The sequence below is a fragment of the Chelmon rostratus genome, chromosome 23 (genome assembly GCF_017976325.1).
Source record: "Chelmon rostratus isolate fCheRos1 chromosome 23, fCheRos1.pri, whole genome shotgun sequence".
NCBI lineage: Eukaryota > Metazoa > Chordata > Actinopteri > Chaetodontiformes > Chaetodontidae > Chelmon > Chelmon rostratus.
In genome coordinates, this window is record NC_055680.1 from 14,762,745 (window position 1) to 14,788,448 (window position 25,704).

The 25,704-nt window shown below is 41.5% G+C and overlaps 3 protein-coding genes across 5 annotated transcripts; 1 reads left to right on the forward strand and 2 right to left on the reverse strand.

Annotated features, from left to right (window-relative positions):
• The first annotated feature begins 228 nt into the window (after window positions 1–228).
• Window positions 229–11,190, forward strand: ripk3 (receptor-interacting serine-threonine kinase 3). 3 transcript variants are annotated; one of them, XM_041965636.1, is made up of 14 exons: window positions 229–349; window positions 888–967; window positions 1,839–2,002; window positions 2,080–2,248; window positions 3,350–3,505; window positions 4,099–4,247; window positions 4,728–4,777; window positions 6,597–6,758; window positions 6,988–7,070; window positions 7,193–7,256; window positions 8,008–8,069; window positions 8,986–9,037; window positions 9,174–9,370; window positions 9,666–11,190. In XM_041965636.1, exons 3-14 carry the CDS (start codon window positions 1,845–1,847, stop codon window positions 9,879–9,881), a joined length of 1,518 nt encoding a protein of 505 aa, XP_041821570.1. In that variant the 5' UTR covers window positions 229–349; window positions 888–967; window positions 1,839–1,844; the 3' UTR covers window positions 9,882–11,190. The 3 variants fall into 3 exon arrangements, with proteins under 3 accessions (XP_041821570.1, XP_041821569.1, XP_041821571.1); XM_041965635.1 differs by having other exon boundaries at window positions 233–349; window positions 884–967; XM_041965637.1 differs by lacking the exon at window positions 229–349 and adding an exon at window positions 459–699 and having other exon boundaries at window positions 884–967.
• Window positions 11,191–14,635: 3,445 nt separating this feature from the next.
• On the reverse strand, window positions 14,636–18,467 carry si:dkeyp-74b6.2 (cerebellin-1). The gene is made up of 3 exons (XM_041965424.1): window positions 18,162–18,467; window positions 16,046–16,165; window positions 14,636–14,890 (listed from the first exon to the last, which is right to left on the reverse strand). Exons 1-3 carry the CDS (start codon window positions 18,465–18,467, stop codon window positions 14,693–14,695), a joined length of 624 nt encoding a protein of 207 aa, XP_041821358.1. The 3' UTR covers window positions 14,636–14,692.
• A 2,919-nt stretch (window positions 18,468–21,386) lies between these two features.
• On the reverse strand, window positions 21,387–25,475 carry LOC121626315 (zinc finger protein RFP-like). The gene is made up of 10 exons (XM_041964759.1): window positions 25,370–25,475; window positions 24,659–24,887; window positions 24,187–24,568; window positions 23,855–23,950; window positions 23,522–23,755; window positions 23,281–23,428; window positions 23,145–23,171; window positions 22,976–23,040; window positions 22,637–22,759; window positions 21,387–22,534 (listed from the first exon to the last, which is right to left on the reverse strand). Exons 1-10 carry the CDS (start codon window positions 25,383–25,385, stop codon window positions 22,133–22,135), a joined length of 1,722 nt encoding a protein of 573 aa, XP_041820693.1. The 5' UTR covers window positions 25,386–25,475; the 3' UTR covers window positions 21,387–22,132.
• Between the last annotated feature and the right edge of the window lie 229 nt (window positions 25,476–25,704).

The window sequence follows — 25,704 nt, forward strand, 5'->3', positions numbered from 1 at the left end:
TAGAGCCTAATTCAACTTCTTCACAAAAAGGAACATTGATTACAATAACTAATAAATGAAATCATATCACCAAAAATAAAACCCCATTCATAAATAAAAATGCACCCACAGAGGCATCCATTAAATCTGACGAGGAACAGGGCTTGTCTTCACATGCTAAAGGCAGCACAAAAGCAGAAGTAAAATAGAGATTCATGGGATGCGCTGTTTCACTTCTGCTTTTGCCGGTTTAGGTGGAACAAGAGCTGCTGCTGCGAGTAGAAAGTCTCTGAATGAGCAGAAGGGGGTTTAAAGTGTTTACCTCGCTTGGTACGGTTGCATGATGAGGAAGAAGAGCATATCTCTCAGGGTGAGTGGCTTCCCCGGATTTATTTTTGTTTTAAGCGTCAGTGTAATTTGATTTGATGTGGAAGTTGTCATAGTTTTTAGATGTTTTTGAAACACATGAAGTGGAGTTCACAGTTCATGGACATTTTTTTTAACTGGTGGAGAAAACAGCAGGCAGCCTGTAACTTATAGCATGATGCAAAAAAAGTGAAAAAGTGAACATTTTCTGCTTCATAGAGGCAGTAATTATGTCAGGAACGGTGTATTTTGCAGGTGTACTTATTATTTTGTCCACACCTCGGCCTTTTCTGTTTGTGTGAGGTACCCTGAACAACAAAGACTGTGGTTTCCTGTGGTGTGTGCTGGTGCGAGGTAAAAGTGACATTTAAAAAAACAGACCTTAGAGAAAAAACTCAAGGTCCTCAGAAGGCACTTTTTTCCTTTACGTTGAAGAGTTAAGAGCCGAAACAGGCAGGAAAAATCTGATATCTATCACCCACCCAGACCCGGCGGCCACTAACTTTAGTTCATTTGTATTTACTTCCTGTTCGACCAGATAGAAAGACCTACAGCATGACATCTAGGAGGGGGAGATGAGAAGGATTTCTAAACCTTGATTTGAAGAGAAAAGGCAAATAATGTGAGTATTTCCTGTTTTTCCTCTGCTTTATCGTTTGGTCAAAAAAAGCGATGTAAAGACGCTGCAATGAGGAGCATTTTTCTCTACTCTCTGTCATTTTTAGAGACCAAACAATCAGTTAATTGAAAAATATTAAGGAATATTTCTTTCAAGAGGCCGATCAGTGCCACACGATTAACCCAAAGACAATAAAGGAGCTTCGTAGCATCGTGCTGCTTTGGTTTAATAGGCCACAACTTCCTCGTCTTAGTTCACTCTCACCCTTCTTATTAAGAAGCAAGAAAACTGCCCAGCGCCAAACACTGAACCGAGTCAGCGAGCATAGCCAATTACTTCGCAGCTAAAGATCCTGATGAGGAAGTGCAAAACAGAGCCTGAATACTGAAGTTACATCCCCCAGGTGGAAACAAACATGTCTCCAAATGACAAATAAGCCACTGACAAGTTTGCGATTTCAACTTAAAAGGCGTTCAGTGTTTTTGTGTTTGCAGCTTCTTTGTGCTGCCTCCCTCTAGTGGCCAAATCAGTGTGTTAGTACAGATTTAGAGCTAAGTTTATATCTAAAAGCAGTTTAATGTTATCTAAAAATTGAGGGCGTGGTGTCCCCAGTGGTTGCTTTTTTTTAGCCACTCTGTCGGTACTTTGGCATTTTGAGTTTGTGTCTTTAGAATGAATGAAAACACCAGCAGAAGTTTTCTTCCAAACTGAGTTGATCTTAAACACATTCTTGCACCTGTGAGCACAAAATAAAAATAGGAAGCATATTATGAGTAACTAACAAGATCCTCTTAGATTTAAGAGTGAATTGCATTTGGAAACAGTCTTCGGGCCTTTTAAGGGTATAATTTTCACGACTCATTTCCTTCTGCAGAGAACTATGGCACTGTCCAGCTCTCCAGCTCCTTTGTTGATTGAAGACTCCAGCCTGATTGACTGGAAGGTGATCGGCTCCGGGGGATTCGGACAGATCTACAAAGCCAGGCATCACAAGTGGTGCTGCGATGTGGCCATTAAACTGCTTCACTATGACGACGGGTAAGTGGTTACAAAGAGTTTCCGTTTACTGCGATTGAAAGAGGTTGCAAATCGCTCACGATGTAAAACACATGCAGGACCAGCACATCTCTGCTGCGTGAGATCGACATGATGCGTCAGGGAAGCAGCCCGTACGTTATTCAGGTCCTCGGGGTCTTCAGGGGTCGACTCCCCTCCTCTGGGATGTCAACACACTTGGGTCTGGTCATGGAGGTCATGGAGAAGGGATCGTTGGCCTCCTTACAGGTAACCAATGGTGGCGTAAAAGGCTTGCATTTGAAATGTTCCCCAAGTATAAGAACAAAAGGTATTGTGAATTAAATGTACTTTAATGCATCGACACGGCTGGTTGAGGTGAAGCTAATTTTGTCTACATGACACATTGTTGGTCAGCTTGATCTACATCAAACTGATCATGTGTTCTGTATGTGAAATCAGAATATGCAAAAGAACTAGAAACTATTGTTCTCAGACAAATGTAGTAGAGTAAAAAAGTACTTGATATGCCTCTGAAGTGTACTTAAGTGGAAGTATAAAGTAACAATACTGTTCCTTTATTTCCATTTTCTTCTACATGGATCATCAGCTGGTGAGGATACAACCTTTCTTTCCTTTAGCTTTAGCCTCAGTCTTTTAGATGGATATCAGTATGTACAGTATGTAGCTATTGAGTTAATATATAAGACCCTTTACAGGCTTTTCCTTGTAAAAAAAATCAGCTGTAAACATTAAAAAGTCAGCTGGAAAATCTTTCAATTTGCTCACACTTTTAATGTTAGCATTAGCTTATGCTAGCTCGATACAGTAGTTATTTCAGGGGACATAATCCACGGAGGTTCGCCAGGAATGAGATCCCTGCTTTGTTCGCTTCTGTGTGAAACTGACGTTTGTACTTCATTCATTCTGCAGATGTGTTGTGAGAGGACTGAGAGCTTGACAGGCATAGCAACAGTAACTAAGGGGAGCGGGGCTTAGCGACCTAAATCAAACACCTGAAAGCTAATATCATTCCTATCAACTTTAATTTGCATGTAGTGCTAATAAGAAAATGCTAGCATGCTAACATGCTAATGCTGAACAGGGCAAAAACTATTGCCGGCTAAACATCAGCATGTCAACATTGTCTCTGTCAGCATGTTAGCGTGCTTATGTTAGCATTTAGCAATTAGCCGTTAGTGTGGCTATATGTATGTATGTCAATATGTAAATTAGCATTATCATGAACAATATTGTTACCTAGTTCCCTCTTTTTTACATATAGTAAACAGTGATGCAACACAATCACCACTATTTTGTAGGATCTGTTCTCTCCATACCTACGGAAATAATCTTGGATTTCTCTGTCAGGACACCTTACGTGGGACTCCACCCTGGCCACTGATCTTCAGACTGGCTCACCAAGTGGCTCTGGGTATAAACTTCCTCCACAGTCTGTCCCCTGCCGTGCTCCACCTGGACCTGAAGCCCAGCAACGTGCTGCTGGACTCCTATCTCAATGCCAAGGTGAGTCCCAGGCAAATCCAGCAGATCCTCACAGTTGAAAAACTGGAACCAGAGACGATCTTGTATGTTTGTTTGGAAATTGCTGAAATGACGAAGCACTTCTTTTTCTGGAATTGCCTAAGAAAAGTACAAATACGAACAAAAATACATTTCCTCAGAATTTCGTCGCATTCTTCAGTTTCAGTTCAATCTTTTTTGGGTAGTTGGGTTTCTTCTAGGTGCTCTGGCTTCTTTCCACACGCAACTCAAGTTGACCGAAGATGCTAATTAGTCTGCAGCTGTGAATGTAAACTTGAGTGACCATCCAAGAGGCTGTTTTAACCATTTGACGGACTTGCAGCCTGACCATCCCTGATGTTTCCCTGCTTTCTGCCACATCCTAAGACTCCCACCAGCTGCACCACAAGCCTAAATACATTTCAAAGGGTGCAGAGACAACAGAAAATGAACAGAGATTATCTGTGCTCATTTTGTGTTATTATGCACATTCAATCTTTTTAAAACCTGTTTGTGACCTTTGACCTTTGTGCTGTCTCCTCGCTGACTGCTTCCTTCCTGTCGATGCTTTCTTCTTTTTTCCTCCTTCTCTCCAGCTAACAGATTTCGGCCTTGCCCGATATTACCACAGCGTCACGCGGGTTTCAAAGAAAGACAGTGAAGAGGAAGGGGGGACCCTCAGCTACATGCCACCGGAGGCGTTTGACATGTCGTACAGCCCGACCCGAGCCTCTGATATCTACAGGTACAAGACCACTGAACCAGGACTTGGCTAACTGTGTTTTATTTATCATATATCATAAAGAATAGATTGACAGGCTTTACATGATCATACCAGTTTAACTTTTATTAAACGCAATATATAAATAGGTTATAGTAGCAATAATAATAATATAATTTTAGTGAAACTAAAATGAAAACGAGGGTGATTCATCACAAATTAGGCACACATGTTTTGACATGTGCTCATAATATCAGTGGCACAGTCCTCTAACACATGAGGAAAATGCCTTCGGATAAGTTCACAGAGGAGTGTGCACTGAAAGGAAGTCAGGTGACTTCATCGTAACTGTACCCAAATGCCTAACACCTCCCTCTGTACTCCAAATATTCCGGCACTGCATTATTGTGGTCACATGAGAGTCAGTTCACAGATGAGAACAAACACCAGCCAAGTACAAAAGTGTTAATCCTGGCTTGTAAACTCTCTCTGTCTGTCTTTCAGTTATGGTATACTCTTATGGTCCATTGTCACAGGGAAACAACCATATGCAAGTAAGTGACTGTGGTGTCCCTCTCCTCCTCACACTGCCTTTCTCAGCCTGTCTCTCTCCCTCCAAGCTCGAATCAACGTCTTCCTTTCTCTTTGTTTTTATGTGAGCGAGAGTCATCTGTTATGTTTTGGCAGAACGAAACATGCTGGAAGAATGGCAGGAATTTTTTTTGGTGACCAGACCTAGCATTTGTTTTCTTGGCTGTTTTGTTGTGGTGGAATGTAACTGAGTACATTTACTCGAGCCCTGCACTTAGGCAAATATTTGAGGTACTTGTACTTTTCTGTTCATGCTGCTTTCTACTTCTCCTTCACTACATTTCAGAGGTAAATACTGTACTTTTTACTTAATTAAATGTATCTGACTGACAGTGGCTTTAGTTACTAGTTACCTCACAAATGAAGGTTTTTGCATACATAGGTGTTTGAAGAGCTCATAAAATCTGATGTTTTCTTATAAATTAATCTACCTCACAGTATATACAGCTCCAATGATGAGTCGACTGACAGAAAACTAATTGGCAGCGACTTTGTTAAACATGCAAAAACATTTCATGGTTCCAGCTTCACAAATGCTTTTCCTTTTAATTATGTTAGATTATTTTTAAAAATATTTTGGACTGTTGGTCGGACAACATAATGAAAATAATCACTTAGTAGCAGTCCTAAAACAAACAAGGTCCACAACAGTAAAATCCTGCTTTTACACTGATGCATGAATAATAATAATTTTATGATATAATGTGTAATCGTGTAATAGTCACAGTGAACGTTTTTCTGCACTTTTACTTTTAATACTTAAACTACATTTTCCTGAGTATACTCACCTGTTTTTACTAAAGTAATGTTTTGAGTGTTGGACTTTTAGTTGTAACAGGAAAGCATCTGAATACTTTCTCTACCACTGACTACGACTATCTAGTTGATTGCTGTTTTAGCAAGATTAGCCCTCCAGCTGTATGGGAGATAACCAAACTATTCTGATGTCATAAGAGTTTGCTTGTAGAAAAGTCAGACAATGCCTGTGATGAGTGGTGCACTCCAAGTGTTGCTCTCAGCCCATTAAACTTCAGGGAGAGGGGGTAGCAGTGAGTATTTTAACACTACCACAGGGGGGCGCCTCGTGGTAATATCACATTCTCCTCAGGTACACATACTGGCTTTCAACTTGAATCACCATATAAAGTTACTATGGTAAATTTATGAACAAACAGTTGCCTATTTACACATCCAGGAGACACAGTGGAACATTCAGTCCTCCCGATGAATGTCCAATACTCACTCTCTGTCAGCTCTGTTTTGGTCTCCACCAACCTCTGAGGGAAATATCTGGTTCTTTAGCTGCTAAATGCTCCCTTATGTTTGCTATCTAGCTCGGTCTGCTGTTTGGTGCTGAGTTAGGAGGGTACAGTGGGTTTATCAGATCTGAAAACAACTGCCTGCTGCCTCAAAAGGGTCCGTGATGAGGTGGCGAGGCTGAACCAAAACAGTCAAGCTGCCCATAAAATCAAAACAAAGGCTGAAAGATGCTAAAATGCTCTTTGGAGCTGACATGAACTGTAGAGTTGGGTGAAAATGGTGTTGTCACTACGAGTAACACCTTTCATATTACACATCGTCATTTAATCAGTTGTTACTATGAAAAAACATTGATTAATGTGTCTTTGGAGATGAATAAAGTATCTATCTATCTTTAAGTTCCTAAATATGAAGAAATATCTAAAGAAAGCAAGGCTCTGGGTTTGTTTTTAAGTTTTTTGACATAGTCTTCCTAACCTCAAGGCCACTCTGACGACTTGTTTAATCCATCCTCCACTGTAGATGCCATGTCCAGCATAGTGCGGTTGCGCATCCCGCAGGGAGACCGTCCATCCCTGGACGAGATCAGGAGCCAGACTGCGGGGCGTGCAGGGTTGACTGGACTGATGAGCCTCATGGAGAGATGCTGGGAAGCAAAAGCCAACCAAAGGCCCTCCTCGCATGGTGAGAAAACGCCTTCATTTACCATGAAAACCATTTTTACAGACACTCATGTTCCCCCAGCATTAATCTTGATGATTTTGATCATCCCCTGACTTCTCCTCTAGCGCTTATATTTTTGTTTGTCAGTAAAACGTCTCAACAGCTATTGGATGGATTGCCATGAAATTTGCAACAGACATTCATGACCCCCTCACAATGAAGCATATTAACCTATCTATGTTGTTTGCAGAATGTACGACTGAGACGGAAGAACTGTATAAGATGCACAAACATGCAATTCTTGACGCTGTCCACAAAGTGCTGAAGAAACTGGTAAAGATCAAATCTTTTTATAAGCACTTAAGTCAAGTCGAGATGCTGGAAATTTTTTAAATGATGCAGCAATTTGTTTTGTACGTCACTGCCTGACTCTCTCTTTCTCTTCCTCTTTCCAGGATGAAAAGGAAGAAGAAAGTTTAACAGAGCAGGTTGAGACGGTTCAGATCACTCAGGCTTCAGGTCTGTTGCTGTAATATATTTTTTTTAATCATGTCTTTTCATGTTTTTTCTGCAACACACTTATTCACTGTCTTGCCCAAGAGTTAGACGAAAAGATAGATACCACTCTCATGTCTGTATGCTAACTCTGAGACAACAGCCAGCAGGCGGCTAGCTTAACGTTAGCTTGGCAGAAAAACTGAAAACAACTAGCAGGGCAACAAAATCCTCCTGCCAGCACATATAAATCACACAGGTTAACATGTGACACCATGTTTGCTTAAATTGCTTCTCGTATGCATGCTAGCTGCTACCTAGCTGCTGGCTGTAGCCTCAAAGTTAGCGTACAGATATGAGAGCAGTATCAGTCTCCTAATTTTGTTCTACATTTCCCAAAATGTAGAACGACTGCACTAAAAGATTAGCTCGTGATATTCAGAAATATGCTTGTTTGCTTTTGACAGAAATCACATATTTGTTTGTTCTAACATGAAGCTAAAATTGGGACACACTTAGCTTAGCATTAAGATTGGAAACAGAGGGAAACAGTTAGCCTGGCTCTGTCAAAAGTTCAAAAATCCCTCTACTAGCACCTTTGAAGCTGACTGATTATCATAATTAAACCCTCCGTTTACAGTCTTTATGTTAAGCCAACTGGCTGTAGCTCATTATTTAGCATACAGATAGCAGAGTAGTATTGATCGCCTGTATTTTAAGTTATATTCACATTGTTTCATTTGCGTTTTTATGTTTTGTTTTGTTTCTTTTGCAGTGAGCACCAGAGTTGAAGCAGTAAATGTTGATAATGTGCCGACAGGGCGCCCACCAATTCAGGTGAGATTCAGACATTACAAATGGTTGCTGCAGTGCGCCGAGACTCTCACTTCTTGTCTTTAACACTCAGGAAATGTATAAATTAGCTTTACAGAAAGATTCCAAAATACTATCAGGGCATCTGTCATGGAGTGCAGACAACACAGACAACAAAATTTATATTCTTTTAACCCAAGAAGAACTGACTCACGTTATGGTCTGTGAGATACTATTTCTTTTTTTTTCTTTTTTTTGCCACAAATTGGTCAATGCTGTGGTGTTCCTGCACTGCACTTGTTTTTTTGCTGCCATGGGCAAATACTAGATGCATCACTTCCTGCTGCACCAGGGGAATTTACACAGGAAAGGCTGTTGAACGCAGCAAATGTAAAAGCCTTGATGAAGTGGATACAGTTTAAATCAAGGTTGGGCAATCGATGACAAAATGGAAATATCAATATAATCAAGATTTGGAGTGTTATAACTGATACTCTATTAATTCTGATATTTTATTTTAAAAAGTACACATTTCTCATATTAGAAAGAATATGTATGCTGAATACGTAGCTGTAGCCAGCAACTTGGTATCTTAGCTTAGCATAAAGACTAGCTATCTTGGCTCTGTTCAATGGTAACAAAATCTGGCTACCACCACTTGTTTATTAAATCTGTACAAAAGATGAGACCCTTAAACAACAATTTGTACTGTTATGGGAAGTTATGTCTGGAAGCATTTCTTGGCCATGACCAGTTGCCAGGAAAGCAGACTCCTCCCAGTCAGTTTCGTTACAGAACCAGGCCAGCTGCTTCCTCCTGTTTCCAGTCTTTATGCTAAGCTAAGTTAGCCGGCTGCTGGCAGTAGCTTCATACTTAGTGTTCATGTGAGTGGTATGTCACAAACAACCAACAGAGAGAACTTTACTTCCTTTTGCTGCAGGAAATGGCTGGCGGTTGGTCTGCGTATCCAAGAGACAATGCAAGAGCTAAAGGTAAAAAGGAAGTTGGCGTCGAAGCTGTATTGAAACCACTAGAGTAGGAGGGGAAACTTTTGTTTAAGACCACAATTCAGACAAACACACCATCCACCATGGCTTAATGTATTCAGACAAATGTCTCCCCTTACAGCTCCGCCTCCACCTCGACCTGCGAGTGCGTTCGACCTTGACCTGAGCCGCTCATCGACAGACCATAATGTGAAAGTGTCCTCTGTCCACCCAATTCAATCGTCATCACAGTTTCCTTCGACCGGGAGGCCACCTCAAAGCAGAGCAGCAACAGCTTCCCAGCAGGCTTTGAGGCAAAACCTGATTCCACAGTACCACGTGGGTTCTTGACTTTACATCACTGCATTTAAGATTTGTTCCACAATGAGAGTGATCCAAAAACTTCCTACACTGCATTAAAAATTTACTAATGGGTATTTTTAAAATTAAGTTTGTACTGTATGCCCATCTAAATTGAAACATGATGTTTTTCCCCTTTATTGAATTCAAAATGAACTTTAAAGCAGAACAATCTCTCTGTATAGGTGTCATTTATGGTTCTCAGTGTCTAAGATAATCCATTCACTTGGACACATACTAAAGTTTTTCTCTCTTTTCATTTTCGCATCTGCAGCGTCAGTCTTCCAGCCCTGACACCTTCCTCTGCCGTCCTCCGCCTGCTGCACGCAGCGTCCACATCCACCTGAGCCACGTGACCGGATTTCAGCACGGCGACAACAACACCATGATCATCCACACCGCAGACAGCGTGGAGAGGAAACGGCACCCGACGGCACCATCTAGCGTCAACCTCCCGCTGCCACATTCAGGGGGCAGGAGTTCACACTGAGTTCTCTAATTTTCTTTTACAGTTCTCCATGCTCGCTTTGTCCCTTCTTGCACAACAGGAAGGTCATGTTTTGTAAGTGAGTTGAGTTTTTCTTTTCTTGTAATCTTTTACGGTTTTTGCTTTTCAAATCTGGACAGGATTCAGATATTGCTTTCAATAGCATGCAGTCTGTATTACGCTTTGGTATTTTTTAACAGTCTTTATTTATTTAGCTTCTTTTGTTAGAACATTTTCGACCAATGAGGAAAACTTCACACCTCCCTTTTGCTCTGTCAGCATTAAAATTGAGCCAATGCTGGTCATATGGTTTTGCTTTTCCACCAACTGTGGTCAACAGATATCCACAGTCACAGTGCCAGCTCACCATCAGGTGCCAAAAAACGCCTTAACAACATCTTGACTATTAATCAATCTGAGTGCCAGGTGCACAGAAGACGAGCGATAGATATCAGAAACTCCTTAATACTTTAAGCCTTCTCCGAATAGTGGCATCTCCACCTGTTTGGTATGTCATGGAGGTTAAAACAAACACGAAGAATAATTTGCTTGCACTGAATCGAACTCATAAACTGCAACCAAGAAAATATTCAGACCCAAAGAAATGTGCGCGTATGCAACGATGCACAAGAAACCCAGAACTTTGCAGTTGATGTAATGGTGCTGCCATAGAGAGTTGGCATCTTGAATACTTCACTTGGTTGAAACATGATGTAGCTTCAATGAAGTGTTGGAACAAGCAAGTATTTATGTCATATTGTTAAAATAATTGCTTTATCTTAAAGGATAATGCTAGCCTCATTCAATATTTTTGCTATTGTCAACAAATCCCATAAAAAGACGAAAACCAACAGAGTGATAGTCCATCTCTCAAGACTTCCTGACTTCCCTACCCTGTCTGTGACTCTCAGTCCCAAGCCCAGTGACTCCGAATGAAGAGATAAAACTTGAAACACTTGGGCTCTGTAGTTTTTAGCATTAACCAAAAAGGAGTAAATCGGGCCTTTTGCTCGGAACTATTTTCAGAGGCGGTTGGTGGTTGAGGGGGTTTAGAGTAGCCTGACGGTGTATGGGGGATTGACTCAAAATAAAGAATGGAGCTCAGTGGTACAGAGCAGGAAGATATATCAGGCTTTGGATACATAATATTGGTAGCATCGATCCATTAAACAGGATTTGTTGACTATGAGAAAAAAAACAGAATATCTTCAGACTTATCGTTTAATTCTGATGATATTAAGAACCTGGAGGTTGTATTAGCTAAAAAGTGGTTTATGAAGCTTCAGATAACTTAATAAATTCTATGTTTGTACTCAAATGTTGTGGGTGTTGTATTTATGTGCTTTTTCTGGTCCAGTAACAAATTCTTATTTCCAAACAGCAGAATCGGTTTAAACGAGGGCACAGCAGGAGTTTATTTTCCGTTTGAAAATGAATCTACTGTTTTGATGATTGATGAATTCATTAAACCGAAAACAGTCAACTTTTCAACCACCCACAGTCCACTCCAAGTGGTGTCACTGTCAAACACAGGATACACCCCGAGAAATGATCAACAACACTTCATAAAAGAGAGAGGAGGAGAGAAGAAAGAATAATGTCGATGAAAAAGCATAAGTTTAATCATTTATTCAGTCTGTGGTGGAGACATAAAAGATAGAAATGGTGCTGTTCATTTTCCCGGGAGTTCGTACCCGCAGGCAGACAAACATGAAGAGTGGTGGCGATGTTTAGAGGGAGCTGATCTAAACATTGATGCTGCCATGTGCTGTTTTTCTCTTATTTATATCTTAGTAGACTGTATTATATGTTGTGGTTGAACAAGCTGTTATTTACTGCTAGTGGACTTTCACAGAGCTACAACAATTTGTTGACTGACTGAAAATCAATTAATGGTCCACTTTTTTGATGCTCGCTTAATTGTTTAAGTCTTTTCTGAAACAAAAATGAGGAACAATTCTCTGGTTCTCGCTTCTCGAATGTGAGTATTCGCAGCTTTGTCTGTTGGTCAGACAAAACAAGACAAAGAGGTCACCGTGGACTCATGTGGTTTCACTGCTTTCTGATGTTTTAGAGTCCAAATGAATCATTTATTACTCAATAAAAGAAATTCATAACGACAACAATCATTAGTCATATTAAGAAAATATGAAAAGTCCTAAAACAATCCTTAGTATCTAAACAAACAAATCAGTATCTGAGGGGATGGTCCAGAGAAAATATTAATACAGCTGAGAAGGGCCCTCACCACCCCAATCATTTTAGTAAAGGGCCTAAACTTTTTTCATTTTATTTTGGTGCTATGTGGCGTTCATGCTCTGTCATGTCAAGTGTGGCCGGTAACTTTCCTCGTGTTGTCTGCTGATGAACTTTTGAGCGTCTGCAGGTGGCGCTCCTGTTTCTCTTTTCAGCTGTGGTGTCTTTAATTGACATCTACCCACGTCTATTTATTTCAAACACATCACTCCTGTTGCTGCTGAAATAACTCATCACTTCCAGTTCACCAGGAAAAATGTAGATAGTTTCGCTTTGTTGTTACATATATATTTTCATGTATTAGGTTTTGACTTCAAAGAGCTGTATTTCTTACATGCTGTTTATCTAATTTTGGAGCCACAGTCTTCACATTGTTTTGTACTCCAGACACGAATCTCTAAAGTGCTAACACAGGCCTCTGCTGTGCACCGGGGCGTTGAGACTAATCGGTTGTGACGGTCCAGTGTGAACTCGGCAGGCTTCTGGCACCGGATCTCTTCCTTCACTGCCAATCCTCCATCTGCCACCGGATCCACTGCAGAGATGCACGGCCGCTGTGCGTCAGCAGGATGACAACCTCGCACAAGGATATATGTATAGTTTAAGCTCTTTACAATGAATCTGCGATTCTGATGCTTAAATGACATTTACTCATGATGCTGTATGTGAGACAAGCATCAGTAGTGGAGTGTGGAGATGCTGGTGTCAAAATTTTGCAGCATAAGTCCTTAACCCTTACCCTAAATACAACCCTTTGGGGGCACAGCAGGGATGAGCATTATTTTCAGAACAACCATCTGTCTGCATCAAGTGATTTATAGAGCACAGTAAAGTTAAGTGCAGTAGAGGTGGTTTGGAGGACATAATAGTGTCAGCATTAATCAAGGACATGTGGCAAATCCTTGTCAGATATATCAGTGTGTAAGCCTGCGAGAGAAACTTAAGATTAATGACCTGCACAAAAAATGTCTGCACAATATATAGTTAGTTAAGGACAGTTATCAAGCTGGGGTGGACTTTTCTTGTTTTGAATAGGACTATTTAATGTTAGCAAGTTTGCTAGCCTCAGGCCTCAGTGGATGCACTTACTAGCAAAACTATGAAAGTTCAAATGCAACTAAAAGCATGATAATGATACCATTTCAAAATCAGCTGCTGTAATGCCCAAATTTCACAATATCTTATCTTAGTTGTTGGCTGCTTGGCTTAGGGCCTTTAGAGCTTAAAACTTTTCCTTTAACCCCAAATCAGTGGGTAAAAAAGCAAAAAGAATTGTATTTTCTTTTTCACCACCATCCATTTGCTAAAATAAATTAAAACTAGTTCATTTTACTTTCACTTGGCCACTTTATTTTTCATCTCCTTAATTTTCCTCTTTTTTCGGTCTTGGAACACGTTGAATTATTCATCTTTTGACCATTTTCTTCAGTGCATTTCTAATTTTACTTTAGCATATATGACAATTAGATGGGTGTTGTCCAGAGCAGTGAATAATGCAGGGTTTGTGTGTCACCTCTTCAGGATATCATTATCTTCAAATAATCCACATTGAAATCACAGGAAAATGCACACTGCTTTTATCTGCAGAACTTGTTTGAGAGTCATCAGGCGTTTAACTTTTCCCCAGTGTCAAAGTAATCGAGTGATAGTTGTCTTTACATCCATGGATACACTGCAAACACGAACTGCTAAATGCTAATGCAGCAGCAACGAGGCCAATTAGCCCAAATGTAAACAAACATACTAAGATAAACAGGAGGTCAAGTTAGCGCACAATTATCCAACCACCCTTATATTTCCTGCTTACGTAGCTCTCAAATGATGGGAAATGTAGTTCTATAATGGTTCAATTGTCTCAATTTGGACTTTAAAAACCAAAGGGCTAAAGCATCTTAGCTAGCAAGCTAACACCGACAAAGTCAGCGATTGCTAATAAGGAGCACAGACACCATGCTTCATAACATTGTGTTCACCTTCAAGTGTATGTCTCTCGTCTTCATCAGGAAAATACTGACCACTAATCAGATAGATAGATAGATAGATAGATAGATAGATAGATAGATGGATGATAGACAGACAGACAGATAAATGGATGCATACATTGATAGGTAAATGGACAGACAGATAGAATAGTAGATAGATAGATGTGGTAAGAGGTGCAGAATAGACACAATAATTTTTTTTATTGCCACCAAGAATTGCTACTCTGTATTTCATGCATTAAAGGAAAAATCAAACCTCTGGCAGGCTGACACCTGGTGTAAGCAAGCATAGACAACACATTACAGTAGTCAGTAGTAAGTAGCCTAACACTGAGCCATAAAAGTGCAATGGAAATGGAAATTACATTCAGGATTATTTGGCACAGAGTGAATTCACCCATTCACCTGATACAAAGATGCATCAAAGCAGGTTGATGTCGTCGACAGCTTCAGCGTGGAATTCGGCATCAGCTGATGCTTCCCCCTTTCTGTCAAATAACACTTGCCCCAAAACAACCTTTATTTTATACCCCTGACAATGACAAGAACATGATTTTCCTCCTGTGTCAACCTAGTCTACAAGGGGAACACCAGAAACCCGGAGAAAGTGGAATACTTCCACCCTCCCATCAGGTTCCCCCGCTCCAGTTTGAGGTAAGCCTTGTCCCCTCTCTCCATCATCACCAGCCCGGCGTTGGTGGCAGCTTCCCTGGTCACGTCCTGATCACCTGCGAAGGCTGAAATCACTGGCCAGCCGTTGAGAACCAAGCTCACCTGAGGAAGATGGGTGAGAAGATAGAGCAGGTGAGCAGATGGGACGGGTAGTACGGGAAATTATAGAGATTTGTGGGGAAATGATGGTCGAAGAGGTTTGAGCTAGCTGCTGTAGCAGATTTTTGGGTAAACAACTTTGCAGTTGCCACCTAAAACTTTTTTTTTAAGAAATAGTCTAGCATTAGGTTTAAAAATACACTTCATCGCTTCCTGGTAGAGGAGGTAGCTTAGAAGATTGATTTCATTCTTGTGTCTGTACAGCAAATATGAAGCTACTGCCACCAGTTATCTTAGCTTAGCATAAAGACCAAAAACAAGTGGAAAAATTTAGCCTGGCTATGAAATCCGCTTAGCAGGGTCACTAATGAACATGTTATATTTAGTTTGTTTTAGACATACAAAAACTAAAGTTTAAAAACCATTTTCTATTTTAAGGGGAGTTATTGACTGCGACCAGTAACGTCTTTGTTCCAGTTCCAATCAGGATCAAACATTCAAGCTATAACATATTAATTACTGAGATTTAGAGGCGCTAATAGGTGGATTTTGCTACTTAATTGGGACAGAACCCAGCTAGCTGTTTCCCACTGTTTACAGTCTTTACACTATGCTAAGCTAGACGGCTGTATTTATATCAGATTTAGCAAACAGACATGAAAATTGTATTGTCGTACAGACACGACAGTGGTATTGACATTAGCATACAGACACAAGAGTGGTATAAACATGAGCGTACAGACACGAGAGTGATATTAACATTAGCGTACAGACATGACAGTGGTATTAACATTAGCATACAGACACGAGAGTGGTATTAACATTAGCGTACAGACATGACAGTGGTATTAACATTAGCATACAGACACGAGAGTGGTATTAACATTAGCGTACAGACATGACAGTGGTATTAACATTAGCATACAGAGACGAGAGTGGTATTAACATTAGCGTACAGACATGACAGTGGTATTAACATTAGCATACAGACACGAGAGTGGTATTAACATTAGCGTACAGACATGACAGTGGTATTAACATTAGCATACAGAGACGAGAGTGGTATTAACATTAGCGTACAGACACGAGAGTGGGATCGATGTTAAAATTTCTGATTTTATTTGTCCACGTCTTAGCAACAAAGCAAATTGTCCTTACTTGTATTGTCTGCCGGTTGTAAACTTTAACAACATGAAAGCTGAAACTGTAGACTCCTTTTCTCGGGGCCACGAAGATACTCCTCGCTGGATCAAAATGGCTGCCAACGTTTACTAGGATCTAGAAAAGAAGGCGAAGAGCAAAAATAAAAGGTACAATCAGACCCTCGGCCAAGCTACTAATGATGTATAACATTTTTAGAGTATTTGATAAAAAATCTGTAATTTTGTGATGCTGTTTGTTGAGCAGGATTGTGTTTATTCATAAAAGATAATCATTCCGTGCTAAATTCTTGCCTAATTTAGTAGTTTGTCTCTCAGGATAACAAGGAAGCGTGAATGTGACCAAGGTGTTCTGGCAGGATGTTCGTTATGTGATAACCAACTGCAGGACACAAACCAGACATGACAAATCATTATTTGTCATGTCTGATTTATTCATGATCAATTTCTTTTTTGTGTATGTCACAGCTTGTACTTTCCCGGCACTGATTAAGACGTGTCATGCAGCGCTGTGTTTGTGACGTGGTTTTGATGTGATAACAGTGATTCAGACGCTGGCAGTGACTCATGATCTTTGTTACTGAATTCCTTTGTCTCTCTCTCTCTGTGAACATTGTGTACAGAGACTGTTGGGCAATGAGGGATCTGGGGTGCTCACTGGGAATCAATCCTATTTAGAGACAGCAGCAAGAGGCAGTATTTTTTGTACGATAACTGTATCATGATGGTAACGTCGGTTGATTGGTTGGTTCACCAATTTGCTTGAAACGGAAATATCTCAACACCTACTGGATGGATTGCCATGACATTAGAACGAATCCTATTACCTTTGGTGATCCTGACTTTTCCTCTAGCACCACCATGAGGTTTACATTTGAGGTTTTGCATGAAAGGTCTCAGCAACAATTGGATAGATTTCCATGATAGATCAGGATGAATCTAAATAACTTATTATTATCAGGTCCAATGTTTAATTTGTCCAGTAATTTGGTTTATGATCAAATACCTGTAAAACTACTATCAGCTACATCTGAACTTTGTATCCAGCTCTAATAAATATGCTAAAATGCTAAACAAGGTAAATATCACAGTTGCCAAACATCAGCAAATTGACATTGCCAATGTGGACACTTGGCATTAGTATGCAAATGTTAGCATTTAGCTCAAAGTACTGCTGTACCTGAGTTAAGTGCCACAGAGCTGCTAGCATGGCTGTAGACTAGCTGCTAAAATCAACTGAACAAAGAGAACATTCTTTGGTTGGCTAGTGGTTACGCTTCAAAGGTAGACAGCCCTGTTCATGGTTTAGACTAGGCATCTTATTTCTAATTAAGGGAAATCTTAATTCTATCCAATACAGTTTCATTTTAAACAATAGTAGTCTTGTAACCTCTTTCAAGATGTCAATGCCCGCATAACCTACACAGAGATCTGACCTCAACTGTGGTCACAATGTGACGACAATGAACGGCTTTATTGTCCAACAGCATGATTTGGTTTCTGAAGGGGCGAAAATCCCTTCAGTCAGGTACCTAAAATTGTGTGGAATCGTGTGGAACATATGTCCATGGTCCATGGTTTTGAAATGAGATGTTCAACAACCACAAATGGGTGTGATGTTTGGCTGTCTCCTGAGCTCAGAGGGAAGGACCACAAAACTTTACCACCTGAAATCACATCAAGCAGCTGGCAGAGATATTGCAAGATCAATGAAATCAGCATTTCCAAATAGAAAATGGAGTGCAAAACAGTAAACTCACGAATGAGCACTAAGATCAGCATCTCTGCCTGGTTGTCACAGCTTTTGTGCTAGAATTTAAAGATTTAGTGATACAATGAAGTGTAATTTCAACCATTAATGAATAAATGTGTTTTGTGTACATCCTTTTTAAATGACATCTTTTTTGAGCCTGTGACACTGTGGAAGTCTAGCAAGCAGACCTTTAAGACTTGTCTTTGAAAATAATTGACTGAGTCATTGTTCCTGTTCAACAAGAAGCAGATCAATGAATAACTTCTTTGTCATTTTGCAGAATGGATGACTAAACCTCTTACTTGTTGTGTTATGCAACCAATATTGGCACTTTCTCTTCACACAAACTAATGAAACCTACCTGGTCAAAGTAGATGGTCATGGTGCGGTTGCTCATCTCAGAGGGTTCATGGTTGGTGTTACGGATGGCTGAAAATGCCACCCGGCCGGTTCCTGACCTCACCGACATTCCCAGGGCATTACCCGATGGTTCGGCAGAGGGGGTGGAGTCGCACACCACCAGACACTTTCCCTCCAACACGATTGGCTCTGTGTCATTCTGGCAACTGACCTCTGAGGGCCCCCGAAGGACCAGAAGCAGCAGTCCAATGAAAAAGACTGAGTGGAGACCAAGCCAAGGTGGAGAGGGAGGAGATGAACAAGGCATAGTTCCAAATGAGGATGAACTTTGGGAGTTTTTGGGCTTGCTTGGTGTTTTTACTCCCAGCACGGTGACTGTATGGCCACCTCAAATCTTCAAAAAGATCGGGTCTTCTTGGAGTACACCTCACTTTAGCAACAGGATCATAATTTCACCTGGGCAGCACTCTTCAGCCAATGGACATTAAATGAGGTAATCCTCAACTATAAGTCCTGCCAACATTGGGTAGAGATGGACTGGAGAGGAGTATTAGTTGGCACCAAGATGGCAGCTTCCCATAACAACAGACAGGAAGTCCTTATATGGACAGTACAGGTGGAAGTTATCCTCACACCACAGTGGGAATGGCCATCAGCCAGCTGGGCGCTGACACACAAATCCAAGGCTGTCAAGGCTTCAGGCCTGTTTGAAACAGTAGATCACAGGACACAATTTTACACAAAAAACTTGCATATTTTTGTCTGAAAACACTGACTTGACTGAAGCCTGACTACTTTAAGAAGCTGTGTGGTATTATGTTTATTATTTCAGATAATTAAGCTAATGTATTCAGTGTCTGTAATGACAGTTGTGATTGTAGAATCAGTCCTACTCACTGATCGGCTTAATCCATCAGAGTAAATCTGGACAATCCTCTAGTTAAGTTGTGAGAGACACAGGTTTCCAAAAATGTAGGTGCAACAGATTCATGTTTTTCCATTTGCAATAAATGCTCTTAAGTCTCATACAACATAAAGTGGCTTTTATCGTACCTCTGTTCCATTTGTTGCTGTTTTCTTTGCCTTTATCACATGAACCTGTGATTGCATTAAATAGGTAATTTGCGTAGAGTATCAGCAACAGAATTTCTTCTTGCAGGGCAATAAAGCTCTAAACTGAACCAGTCCTTCACTGTTCAAATGCCTACATGTTAGATTGAATTGCACGGTGAAGGACAGAGTGCATTTCTATCACAGTTCTCTAAACTTGCATTATGCTTTTAGCTTTCTGTTCCTCTTTTCAACCTGCCTGTAAGTTATAACTCGGCTGAACATCGCTAACAATGGGTCCTCAGCGCTCAAACCTACAATGCTGTAACATTAAATGCAACAAAATGCCGACCCAAGTGTCCAATGGCGAGTGGAAAATGATTATACTGAAGATGAAAATATGTCGAAGAGATGAGGTAATGTTTTGGCCAGGAAGAGTCCTGCATGAGTAATGCCAGCTGGACTCAGGAGGGGGGAGGACAGCGGACTATCACAATCCCACCATCGTGCGGCCATCTGTGGGTAAACATTCCCACTATTTTCCCCCCTGCACCTTTCCAATTGAATCCCTGTTTCTGCACTTGCTTTCCTTTACGCAAACACACACGAACACACACTATGAATGCAGATATTGTAATACCAGCTGAAGCACTGTGTGAGTGACAGATCAGTAAACATTTATTCACTCACTCACTGCAGGACAGCATCGCCCTTCCATCAAAAGACTCAACTCTTCTGACATTAGAAATAGAGTTCAGAAAAATTGTTCAGGAAATCCTACATGAGTTAGACAAATCCCTGCCATTTGTGCTCCAACAACACAGCCAACAATAAGCAGTACAAGCCTTTTTTCACAAAAGCAGCCCTTGCAGCATGCATAAGGAAATTAGGTTTTATTCAAAAACACTGCCAGGAAAAACACCCACCTCTCACTTTAAGCGTTGGCGTTAGCGACACACAGAAACGGAGTGAGGTTCACCGGCTTTCTACAGTAAAGTTCGAGCATCCCAAGAGCCCGGCTGCCCGCTCCCTTCAGCTTTATCCCTCTTCATCCCCATCTCTCTCTCTCTGACTGCCTCTCTGTTCCAGGGAACCCCTGTGTTCGAGCAGACGTTTAATCACATCACGAGCATTGCGGCCCTTCTGTTCTCCCGGCTCCTCAACCCCCTACCGTCCCTGTTTCCCCTCCCTCCTCCTCATCTCTTTTACCTCAGATATTGCACGACGGATGGAGGAGCTGAAAGGCTCCAGAACAAATTGCTGTTTTTCCCTTTCCGTGAGGGAGAAACTTGGGCTTTTTTTTTTTTGCAGAGAGGGCTTAATGTGGCAAAATTTCAGTTATTGTAAGTGTTTCCATTTAATTTCATGGTGGTAATTTGGTTTGATCAGCAGGTTTAGCTGATCAAACTCCCTTAAAAAAAGCCCAGACTTTCATGCAGGTGTGTCAGGGTCATGGCTGGATAAATAAATACACCCACACTGGTGTGGCGAATACTCAACCTGCTAATTTGCCAAAGCATATTTTGTTTCTTTATGTAGATAATGAGGAAAAGTTTCTGATTAACCTGATTGCAAAGTTGAAAAATGTTCTTACAGAACGTACCTGCAAAATGTTTAATTTGTTTTCCCGAAAGAATGTTCTTCTGCTGGTTGCAACTACAGCAGAAACTTTTTAAGGCACTCACAGTTCTTGGTTCAGGTTTGGGAAAGATCACCGTCTTGTTGAGTATTGAAAAATTCCAAAGTGAATTAAAGCTCAAGGCAGGATGTTTTTAAATACTAAGCATTTGTTGTTGCCTGTGAACATAATCCAGGCTGCAAATTCGTAGCGTCCACATTGTTGTGCGATCACTGGTGTTGAAGACTAAGCTCAGAGAAATGGCTGGCAACTTTAATTAGCTGTGTTTCAGTGACATGATTGGTACTAACACCCAATTTGACCTCCTTAAAGATCTTTTTCTGAAATACTCAAAAATTAGTGAAGCAGAATCAGTTTTGCAAATGCTAATTTGAAGATTTGTCTAAAATGAGTAAAATCAAGTAAGTCTGGGTTTAGCAGTGAGACCAAAGCGCGCTTTAGGCCAGAAGGGAAAGAGCCATAATATATATATGTAATTGGTTAGCAGTGGAAGGGAAGGGTTTAATTGAACAGACACAACTCTGAAAGTCAAAAGTCTCTGAGCTGAGAAACACATTTTATTCAACAAAAAAAGGAAAAATGTGCACATACTTCGCAGAGGACAGGTGAAAAGGAGCATTCTTCAGAGGTGTGCATGGTTTTAATTGTTTGGTTGTTCATCGGTACACCGCAAAGGTGTGGTGTTGAATGACGAGAAAGAGTTTGTGTTATGTAAGTCAGCGTCACTGCCTCAAGCCTCACACAAGAAATACTGGAGCCTCATGACCATGAAGCCCAGTTTGTGCATGTTCATCCTGAAACATACGTATCCTACTAAAAGTGACAGCACTTTAATTTCTATTTAGAAAATTACACAACTTCAGTTTTTTTATGTGTCAAAACCTGTTTTTTTATTTTCAGTTTCACAATTTTGTATCTCAGTTTATACATTCAGCCTGTTTGGGCGATGGAATAAAGTTTGGCAGTGCCTTAAACAACACGTTTTATATACATTTATATACACCGAGTCTGGTATCAGTTTGTGAAGATTAATGAAAGAAAGGAAACAATTCATGTTGTGAGAAACAGGCAAAGCCTTGCCGCCACCTTTTAGACAGTTAAAGAGTGTGTGTCATGTTTTAATAACAGGAATAACTCATGAATTTTGAGCTTGTTGCAAGCCAGTGTTGGTCAACTGTTGCAGTGCAATAAGAAAGCAAATAAACCAAAACAGGTTCAAAAATGATTCCGATCTGAACAAAAGAGCTAAAATATCTGTTTAGATCATCCTTTCTCATGACACATCACACATCTGACTCAATGGCAATGCTCTGTTCTTCCCTGACCCTTCCCTCGACAGGGCAGATGATCAGCGGGGTGGCGTTCCTCCCGTTATCCTGCACGCAGGGGTTGAAGTACGGGTGGAGGGGCTCAGCGAAGGCGCACCCGCTGTAAGTGTAAATGTGAGTCTTTGCGTCCACGTTGTAGAAGGACACCAACCCTTCTTCGTAGTCCACGAAGACGCCGACTTTCTGGGGGATTTCCTGCAGGTGGAGGGTGACGGAGGGGCTGGCGCAGGCGCTCAGGCTGCCCCCTTTCCGCCGGCAGATCGCCCAGTAGCCGCTGTCGGGACGCACCGTGATGGCCCCCTTCCTGTTGATGGACTTCCTGGCCACGCCAAGATCCCAGTCGGTTTTTTCTCCAACCTGGAACAGGACGGCCAGAAAACAGTCAGACAGGCGACAGCAGAGCGACGACACATTTAGTTTGATCTGCTTCAGTGTCTTCTCTCATCTCTGAGCTCTCACCTGAACCACCCAGTAGCGTCTCCCGGAGGTGAAGCTTTGCTGCCCCAGAACACAGACGCAGAAGTCAAACCGCTGAGGATTGTCTGGGAGTGGGGCCTTCCTCTTCTGGCTGCTGAGGCTCACCTGACCAGAATCATCATTATCATCATCATCTTCACCATATTGAATATTGCGCCTGATTAGCAACACTGTCATTGCTACCATTTTTAGCTTCATTTTATACCTAATGCTTGCATGTTTTTCACAACCCGTTATCTATTAGGATTTAAGAAGAACTTTTAGCTTCCAGTAGAAGGACTGTGCTCTCTTTAAATCAATGAACATACAATCAGACAGTACCTTCTTCCTGTCTGGAGACAGGACCAGCCAGCCTGAAGCAGTCTCGGGATCCAGAGTGACATCGACTGCAGAAACAAAGAAACAGTGAGTCAGGTGATAAAAAAAGGGGGCGAATCCAGCTCCAAGTAGGTTACTGACGCAAGCAGCGGATGTCTGATTGTGAACATACCTGCATATTGATTCATCTTGTCTGCTTCTGCAAAAAGGGAGAAAAAAAAAGTTTATTTTCATGCATTGATTTTCACAATAACCTGTCAAAGATTTGGTCGTTTTGTGAAGCAGCTGACTGCTGAAAGATTACTGACCCTCTGCGGACAGCTGGTCCGCAAGGTCCTGGCAGACGTCCACCAGCTTAGAGACGGCCCTCCTCACCGTCCCCATGCAGTTATCTGAGTGGACCGCCACCTCAGACCACTCTTTACAGGGCGGGAGTTTACTCAGAGACAGGAAACTCTAGAATAGGGAGGACACGGGTGTTTTCATGAGTACAGCTCTTGACATGTTGCTGGACTGCAAAAATTTTGAAATGCGGCTCAGTTATGTCACCTGTAGCAGGTGAAGAGGGCTCTGAGGGAGCTCCAGGCGCTGCAGCTCGCTGCTCCTCGTCTGCAGGTCGTTGATCTCCTGCTGCAGCTCGGCAAGCAGCTCCTCTGCCGTCCGCTCGGCTTCGTCCTGCCTCCCGCCGAGCTCCTCGACCAGCCTCGCCTGTTGTCTCTCGATGGCGGTTATCAGCATGGTGCAGACCTGAGCGCTGCTCTGGATCTCTCTCTCTGTGATTTTCTGTCAATTGAAACGATACAGCAAGTAAGTTCACAACAAAAACCAGCAGACCAGTTAACTCTTTACAAACGCGCGTTCTCACATCAGTGCCAAACTCACTTTGCTTAGATCCACTGATTTTTTTATCAGCTCCATTTTTCTCAGTCTGGCGTGGATCATCTCTTGAATGTTAGCCTTTGTCTCCCTCAAACGACCCTGCGATAGGTAAAAAAATACAACTTCTTTAATATAATGAGGTGGAAAATACAAGAAAGAGCAAGAGTTTAGAGGTAATGGCTTTAAAAGAAAATTTGTTGAATTAATGATTGAGTTCATTTTCTCACTTAAAAACCAAAAACAGAATGATTTGCACAAGAGGACATCAGGTAGAAATTTCTAACTTTACACAAATGAATTTTAGGCAGAGTTGAAAGGAAGTTGCGTCTCCTCACCTTGACCCTCTTGCTCTCCTTCTCCGTGCAGACGGTCTCGTGGTGTTTGTGATCCCTCTCCGTGCATCTCACGCAAACAGGCATCTGGTCTTTCTTGCAGAACATCGTCAGCGGCTTGTTGTGGTTTCTGCAGAGGTGGCTATTGGGGAAGGTGGCCGGATCCGTCAGCCGGTGCCTCTGCAGAGCGGGATCCCTCACGTGTGGCGCCAGGTGAAGTTCACAGTAGGACGCCTGGCACATGAGGCAGGACTTGACCGATGTGGACTTGTTTCCGTGGCAGACGTCACAGAGAACTTCTTCAGCCTCCAAAGGTTGGTTTGGGGTGTCTGTGTTGCTCTCAACGTCGACATCCTCCTCTTGGTTTGGAGAGGCCGACTGAGACCTTTTGATTTGAATTAAACCTCAGTTAAATTCAGATATTTCAGATATGGTTTAAAAGCAACTGAAAGAAAAGCTTTAAGAAGATTCAAACCTTTTAAAGAATTCAACGATATCAGCAAATCCTCGGTTGATCCGGAGTTCTGGCCGTGTCCCGAAAGTCTCTTTGCACAGCGGACACTCCGACTTGTCCTTCGTATCCCAGAAGCCTTCGATGCAGTCCAGGCAGAAGTTGTGTCCACATGGGATGGAGACGGGCTCGGTGTAGGTGTCCAGACAGATGCAGCACCGGAACTGTACCGGAACAGAGGCCATGTTTCTGGCTGAGAAAAACACATCATGTTACTCATATTCCAGTATTGCTTCACAGCATTAAACATAAAAAACGACATGAACACTGATACTCACTATTACTCACTTGTGATAGCATCAGAATGATTTGCAACATCTGACTAATGACATAAGCAAAGGAACATTTCTCCGGGATTGCACCATACTGATGAATAATAAAATAACTAATTCCGTAACACCTGTTTATTTTGTTATTTCTTAATTATTTCTCATCATTAACAACAACGCCATGAATTATACATCAAACAGTAAATAGATCTTTGGTACATTTTGCAAAAAAAAGTTTGCTTTCAATTGCAAAATCTGTTTTTGAATAATTTGAAATCAGGTTTTGTTTTAAATTCCGCAAAACATGAATTAAAGTGAAGGAGCAGCAGCTTTGCACAGCATTGATCTCATTGTTTAGTTTTTTTTTTTTTTTGGTGTTGTAGCAGTAATGTTGAAACCCTCTTACCTTGGTGGGTTGTCATATTGAGTGTTCTGATCACGCTCAACAGATGCAGCACGTAGCGCGGAGGTTTAAATACTCGCAGTGACGCTTTGTTTGCACCTGGGTTAGTCACCCGCTCATTATTACCGAGCTCCTCCCTGCAGGGCTCAGATTTGTTTGCCCTCGCCACGCTGGAATTCTTGTATTTCTGGTCCTTTGGCACTGACTGTGGCATGTGTCCTATAAAAAACTTCACCAAACGCAGACGCTACATACTGTACCTGGCGGTTTGATCCTTGCATAATAAACCACTGTGCAATTGTTTCAACAACTGACGAAACCTGATCAGCTGCTCAGGA